This window comes from Frankliniella occidentalis, unplaced genomic scaffold, assembly GCF_000697945.3.
Source record: "Frankliniella occidentalis isolate FOCC.00 unplaced genomic scaffold, Focc_3.1 Scaffold16, whole genome shotgun sequence".
Taxonomy (NCBI): Eukaryota; Metazoa; Arthropoda; class Insecta; order Thysanoptera; family Thripidae; genus Frankliniella; species Frankliniella occidentalis.
The window spans coordinates 1,504,208-1,512,047 of NW_026267146.1; the positions used below are offsets into that span (position 1 = coordinate 1,504,208).

Below are 7,840 nucleotides of genomic sequence, written 5' to 3' on the forward strand. Positions count from 1 at the left end.
GGGTTATTTATCGATCTGCAACCTCCCCCTGCTGCTGCTGCCGTGCAAAACCTCTGCAATACCGACCTTATACATCGCGAAGAAACCACGAGGTTCGTCAAGGGCTCTCGCATACAGAGAAGACTTCACGTCTCATTAAGCGAATCCAGTATGAACACTGAAAAATGTTTTTATAGTAAAGAGAATTTAGTTGTTTCGAGTAGTTTTAAACTAAAATAATTAATGAAAATTCATTACGACGGATGTCACACAGTTGTAGCGAATTAGAAAATTGAAGAATGGTCACTCGCTCACCTGTAATGGTTAGAATTATTTTACACACCCGTGGGTGGGCGAATTTCGTACACTCGCGTTTCCGGCAGATAAGGAAGGATATTTTTGACACGAACAATAATTTTTTAAACACTTTTCCAAGACTTTAATGACATGAATTTTCCCTACTTACTTCCTGGTCGAGATTTTCTATGAGCTGTAATGTCCCTGAATTAATAAATTTTCTATGACAAAGCAGGAATATGATGATGATTACACTGCGTTCATACATATATGCTCTCTGCTAGTCGGGCGCTGATGCGCCCCGCTAGCATATGCGCCACCGCCACCGTGGGATATGAGTGAGCCAGTTCATTAACGTCGCAAACTTTCATTTTTCACCGCCGGCACGGCCCGGCAGCCAGCAGCCCTTTGTTGCCGCCAACCTCTGCAACATCCATCATTATTTCGCACCGATTCGCCATACAGCCCATCACGATAGGAAAGGGCTGACACGCCACGGTAGCTCAAAAACGCGCACTCCTTTTGAGAAATGTTACATTTTGTTGATTTTTTAAAAAAGGAATAATAATACTACGGCTTGTTTCTTTAGGTGAAATAAGATTAGGCTGCTGGAGCCGCACCTGCCTTGCTGCGCGAGGCCGACACCACAAGATCTCTTGTTGCAGCAGAGTTGACAATGGGGCAGGGAGGGAGCGGGGAAGCGGGTCGAGCCTTGGGGTATTCTTTTAGTTTCGGCCCGATGTATAACTTTGAAGGTGTTTTTCGTCTCTCACGTTACGTTACGCCTCTGAAGGGGAGGGAGGGCCTCGGCGCGTCCACCTGACGGAGCGCTAGCGCGGGCAGAGGGCACTGCACACCGGCCTCTCGGCGCAGCCCCGCCACCCTCACCGGAAAGGCAAGGCTGCCCGCCCCGCCCCGCCACGCCCCGCCACGCCCGGCGCCTCGTTGGTGCTGATGAGGTCCATACCTCACTGCCACCCCGAGGCGCGGCCACAAACGACTTCCTCACAAACAGAGCCCTGATTTGATGACACCGTGGTAATGCACTACGAAAACACACAACTCACACACACACACTGTACAAATAGAGCGGAGCGAGACGAGCCCCCCTTTGATGACCCCAGCAGCAGCAGCAGCAGCAGCAGCAGCAGGTGCCGGCAGCTGGGCGCATGCAGCTGCCCGCGACAAGCTGACGCGACACGCACACCACCGCAATTACGCGGGCATCAATAAAGCCGTCCGTGTACGCGACACAACGTCCATCACCACGGTCACGACGATCACCTCCACAAGTCCTCAAAAATTTAAATTAATCCGACGGCATTTCAACTGAAAAATTTCGCAATCTCGCCAGACATTTTGGGATTTTTGAAAAACTTTATGATTTTGGAAAAATGAAGGGACAACCCCAGGCTTTACCACGACGTCCTGCGCTATCTGCGATGACATTGGCGGACTCACTCACGTCCCCCGCCGTGCGAACAGCGCAGGGTCACCACAATCACCACACTCGCCGCGCCGGTGATGGGGTGCCCGGTGGTGGTGGTGGTGGTGGTGGTGCCCGGTGTCACCGGCGGTGAGCAAGGCTGGCCGCGCGCCAGGTGAGATATCAGTCCATTTGGAGACGACCCCAACGCGTGCCGCGCTCATTATAGAGCGGCGTTAAGATAAGGGGCCGTTCAGAAACCATACGTGGACAAAAGGACAGTCATTGGAATCCAAGGAGACCCCCCTGATATTTGTACCTCGGGGTAAAAATATCATGGGGTTGTCATTGAAAGTTCAATGACGGTCTTTCACCTTTTTGTGACCCCATAATATTAGCACCCACACCCACCCCCTAAAAGTCACGCAGTATAGTGGAACGACCCGTAAGATGAGAGACCCGCGCGCTATCGGCCGCGGCCGTGGGTATCGTCCAGGGGTGTGTCCTTGTGACTCTGATGAGGAGAGGGCCCGGGGGCTGCCGCCCTGGCGGGTCTGGGCGTTCTTCGCTTGATTACCACTGGATTGGGCCCCAATGAACCCCACCCGGCCCTGCTGCTGTGCCTCGGGGTGCTACCGATACTCCCAGCTACCGGGCACGGTCCCGCCCCGATCCTTTGATTTTATTTTTTTTGTTTGGTTTTACTCCATTTTCTTTGGGTTCCGCCAGCATCAATTTTGTCTTCCTTCACGCACTCTTCGCATGTGACGAGCACACCGGCCCGTCGTGGAATGCAGGTGTGCTGTGCGACTGTGTAGATTTTCTGGCGGATGCGTATCGTGCCCGATATACTGGGAAAACAAAGGTGCCAAGCCAAGTCACACCTTTGCAAGAGCACTAAAGAAATCCTCACTTAAATGCCTTTGAAGAGACACGACAGGAATTTTGACGCACTAGACTTTTAACCTTTTTCAGAAGCACAACTTAGCAAATTTGTTTTTCCAGGAGCAGCGCGCAGCCCTCGTTGACGTCAGCTTCTTCACCCCACCCCACTCCGACGACCCTTGCCGTCGTCGTTCCGAACGCGGCCGCGCGTAGATCGAAACAAATAAATCGGTCGAGGGATCGAAGTCCAAATTAGATTCCATATTTCGTGGCCGTTATTGCCCGGCCCTCGCCCGTATCGCCCCGAGCAGATGGAGGCTACGTGACTCGCGGTGGGGCTTGTAAGTCACTCTCTTTATCCGTGTTCATTTAATTTTTAATCTGCTACCGTGTATAGTGTGCGCCCGCCACCCACAGCACACGGTAGCCGGCCCCGCCCTGCGGCTGCATATTAATAGCCCGATCACATTGTCATTACAGTACGACAGAAATTCTATAACACTGCTGAGGCGAGCTGCATGTTTCTGTTGCTTCCTCGTCGAAAATTCGACACAATCAGGTTGTGTGTAAATAGAAAAATTGTTTTGTTGACAAGCGACGCCACTGCGCGCGCCGCCATCGCGGCGGCGGCTGTGCGAACGAGCTATCCATCAAAATTGGTTCGATAGGAAGACAGCTTTGCAGCCTTCAATAATCTGGACGTTATCCATGAAATCCATGAATAAATACGTACCAAGTGGTCGGTACAGCGTCCAGTGGTCCCGCTGCACGGCGCCCCTCGCTACTGGTCTTGCGTTAATCAAGCGCATGATATATGGGGGACAGGGCCCGAGGACTGGCCAGGACCCGCTGAGCGTCCGCCCGAGCGTCCGGCGGCCGCGTGGCCCGCGAGTGTGATGGCGAGGCGCGTAGTTCGGCCCGCCGCGCGACCGCCCGGCCCGGCCTGCAGGCGACCAAACGCTGTTTCATTTTGAGTTATAATGTGAGGGCTGGGAAGAACATTATAGCGAGAAGCCGCTACTGTATTGTCAGTAACAAAGGTAAGCTACTACAGAATGTTCATTTTTCAGGTCCGAAAGCTTTGTTAGAATGACTTGCAATACTTTTAATAAATGCAATGAGAATATTATTTTCTTTTAAAAATATATAGACAGGGAAGCGGCATACTTAAAGTAATTTCTCTTTCAAATCAAGCTCTTTATTATGTAACGGAGCAGACAGAATGACAGTGAAGACAAAAGTTAGAAGGGTCAAGTACATAGACCAAACTAGGAGAAATAGTACCATTGTTTTTTAAGACACTAATTATAATTTTTTTCGCACAGGCAAATCTTATTCAAGCGATTGCCGACTTGCATTTACGACTTCCACAAACAACAAAATTTCGGTAAAAATACTCTGACAAGTGCTAAGCAAATGCTGGTCGGTAAGAAGTAAAAAATATGAAGAGAGGCCTTCATATTGAAGCACAAAAACAACTAGTTTTCAATGTATTTTACATTAACCAGCACATAAAAGGGTTTCTGCTTAATTAATGCCGAAGAACGTCAATTCAAAACCTCCAAACGCTGTTAGTAAAAGACATTGTAGTACTAGAAATAAGAGTCGCCCTCCACTTCGAAAATTCCATTTACAAGGCTGGTCCAACGCACCTCGTTATTTCTGTGACAACCCAGTTTGCAAATATCACAACATGTTTTATAATTAAGGGTACAGGTTTGCGGGTCTAGCAACACGCTCTTAAACTCCTTGTGCAGAAACATATCCCGAAAACTTTTGTCGTGCAGCCAGTAATGCAGGCACCCTTGAAGGCCAAACCCAAGTCGAGTTAAACGTGGGGTGGTTTCCGGCAGCAGCGTCAAGATTTCCCTCAGCTCAGATACATATAGTCTAGATTTAAGTTCAAGATACTCCAGTTTAGACTCGGCTAGTTTGGGAATAAGCTGCTCGTAAAAAGGGGAGGGCGTGCTGCACTCCTCAACAACTAACTGCAAAGTGGAGACTTTAGATTTGCCGGACTCAAAGAGAGCTGAGAGCAGGATGAGCATGTGATCAAATTTCTCAACGCACTCATCATTTCTTACACGCAAATCGCAATTGATCCCAACGTATGTAAGTTGAGTGTTGTTACGCATAAACCGCTCAACACTCTTCACGTGCTTAAAGTCCGTTAAGAATAGGGTGAAGTTAGTCAGTGATGTGCACTGCTTTAGGCGGTCGAAGCCGCTAAGGGGCGGGCAAATGAGCTTCTGAAGGTTAGGAATCATGATGAGGGCATCGACCAGACGCCCGCAGTCAAAACTACAGTCTGGCGTGAAAAAGTGCAGACACAATTCCACCTCCTCTAGGGTCGCGGCATGTCCGCGTAGCAGGTTTTCCACCGTCTCCAACATGGTGTCACTCATAAAGCCACGGATCTTTAGTTTCCTCAATGTCGCTACATACGGCTCAATGACAACGCCGGTCGGCGTAAGCTGAAAAGTGCTAATGGAAAGTTCACTCAGGCACCTCGCAGCGAATATTGCGTTTGGCAGTCGTTCCCCCGGCCATGATGGCCCATTAAGAATGACTTCCAGCTTCTTCAGACGCCCAAGCATGGACTGGTTGAGGATGATGTCGGCCAGGATGTCGGACAACGTGTCATCAACATCGACTTTCAGAACGAGCTGAGCCACCGCGCACCTCGTGCGAGCAGCAGCGACGAGGTTGGATTCGATTACGTCGAGAATTCTTTCGTCCATATTTCCTAGTTCTAGGGAGTGGGCGCAGGGAGCAAGTCGCAGGAACGGGAGCGAAAGTTCGTGCAGAAGGATGCTCCTTGAACGCCACACGTCCGGGTGGACGGCAAGGTCCCTGAGGCGGCGGCACACCTCGCGGCACTTCAGCAGTCCGTCCTTGTCCACGTACTGCAAAACCAGCAGCAGCTCGTCGTCGTTCAGCGCGTCCATCTGAAAGGCAAAAGACAGGGGAGACATAAACCACCAGGATCGCTTCCCACGTTTGCAGCTTCCTGCGCCCTGCATCTCGGCTGCAGCCTCTCATATGTTGGTGTATTGTTTACCCGTTTTACAAACAAAACGCATAAATGTTTGTCACAGCGGAACCGGAAGTGAAAAGTCATAGTTTATTTATCAACTACAACCGTAAATACTTAAGTGTTTAGTGTACCTTTATCACAGACAATACACGAAAATATTGGCGACTGAATAAACGTTCAAGTGGTGATAAGGCGATGGGGCCCAATAAACCCCTAGGTTGCCGCCTCGCCACCCTGCCGTGGCTGCATTGCCACCCCTTGGCGACCTGCACGCGGGAGGCGCGTCCTGCTCGCCACGCTGCTCGGCGGTTGCGTGGCGGAGCGGCGCCCGTCCTCATGCAATGCTGTGGCATGCACGCTGTGGCCGGGGATGTAATTTCGTCTCATGGACAAACCGGGCGGATCAGTGCGGGGCCGAGCCGGGGCCGAGCCGGGGCCGAGCCGGGGCGCCCCCGGGGGAGTCTGTCTGGTGCACGAGGAGGCCCCCATTGTGATCTAAGTACTACGTGCAGGGACACAGCCCGCTCCTGTATTACACAGGAGTGGCCCCCAGGCGCCCCGGGCACCAGCCCGATGTCTTCTGCGTGAGGCTCCGGCATGCCCCGACGGCCCGAAATTAAGCCCCTACTTGTTCTTATTGTGCCGTGTCCTCGGCGAAGGGGTGGAGGTGGAGGCTGCGTAGGGGCTGGACACGGGGGGCGGGGGCGAGGTGGGGTAGCGGCGCCGTGGATCCGTCTGAGCGTACACTGCGGCAATACGCGTGTAGGAATGTAATAACAAACACACCCGCAGGTGGACAAGTACAATACATTCACTGTTGCAGAAGTTGTGTGCCAAACTCATTCATACCGCAAAAAAAGGGCCCCACACACAAACATAAAATTTAACAAGACCAAAAATGTTTGACAGTAAGATACACATAAAAGAATGTGTTAAACCGACGTCACCTGGGTAAGTTGCTTTGAATTATGTGTGTGTCGCACATTTAACAAATTATGACACCATAAAGGTCGCACACCCTTTAGTGCGATATTTTGTCACGCACTTCCAAGTGTTCGAGTGTCAAACACTTCCATTTCAATAGCAACAAACAGCTTTTTGCTCACCTACAAGAGTGTTGTGTAACACATTTAAAACTGAGTGATTTAATTCGCTCATCAACAGGTAAGCGACATTCGCCGAACACTTGGATCCACGGCCCACCACTGACATTATCATTGTAATTTGTGCTACAATTTGAGACACAAAATAGGAAATCAATAGACAATACGCATGTGACAGTCGACTCTGTTCCTGATAGGATAGGTGAAGAAGAGGTCGGAGTACAAATGGGGAGCCATAACACAGCATCAACAAGGCGCCATGCAGTATACGAAGGGCTGCGGTAATTCGTACGTGCAGCGACATCCCGGCTACAGCCCGGCTCGGTAAGGGGTGGATTACAGTCTTTTGTGTGAATAAGGGACCGGAGTCCGCGGCGCACCTGCTAAAGCCAGCAATCACAACGACTTGCTACCGAAAACCAATCGTAATGACAATCCAAATGACGGGTACCCGTTTGTTGTCGCTCGGCTCCGAGGAGCAGCAGGGGCAGGGCCAGGCGCATGGGGCCTTGCAGCCGCCGCAAGCCCCCGGGGCCGAAAGGAATACGCGCTGCATTCGGTGGGGAAATGCATTTACCGAGGCATGATGAGTGATGCCTATCTGGTGATTGGGCGGGGGGCACAGACGTGTGTGTGTGTGTGTGAGAGAGAGAGAGAGAGAGGGAGAGAGAGAGAGAGAGAGAGAGAGAGGGGGGGAGGGGGCACCTTGATACATTCGATGTGTGGTTTTCAATTATTACGTATCAGACCCCTATATTTCGCATGAAGACCAGCTTCCGTGGCACCCCAAACTGCTCGCATATACATCAAGCTAACTCCAACCCTTGTGAATAGAAAGGTCCTCGCGCCCTCGTTAAGGTTCCTCCAGCGAGTCACCGCGAGGGGCGTCTCCCGCATTCCAGTGCGGCGGCTGTGCGGCTCGGCGGCGTCAGGCTGCTGGAAGTGCGTTCGGCGCTCCGGCACGCCGTATGGCAAAAATAATAATCACCACGTGCTGATACAGCCAGCCGGCCAGCAGAATATGCAAATGAGTTTAATTATAGGACGCTGGCGACGCCGGATTAGGGGTGGACCAGAATATGTAATTACACAGTGCTTGGGCAGGGACCTCTA

The 7,840-nt window shown here is 51.3% G+C and overlaps 1 protein-coding gene across 3 annotated transcripts in view; it reads right to left on the reverse strand.

Moving 5' to 3' along the window:
• The window catches only part of LOC113218241 (oocyte zinc finger protein XlCOF6-like), a 28,104-nt gene that overhangs the window by 12,752 nt on the left and 7,512 nt on the right, over nucleotides 1–7,840 (reverse strand). The window contains exon 3 of one of the 3 annotated variants that reach the window (XM_026438519.2): nucleotides 3,773–5,535. The exons of the other annotated variants lie outside the window; for them this stretch is intronic. Coding sequence (XP_026294304.2) covers nucleotides 4,180–5,535 — 1,356 coding nt within the window. The 3' untranslated portion in view covers nucleotides 3,773–4,179. Of the gene's footprint in view, nucleotides 1–3,772; nucleotides 5,536–7,840 lie in introns of those variants that run through there. 3 annotated transcript variants of the gene reach the window in all.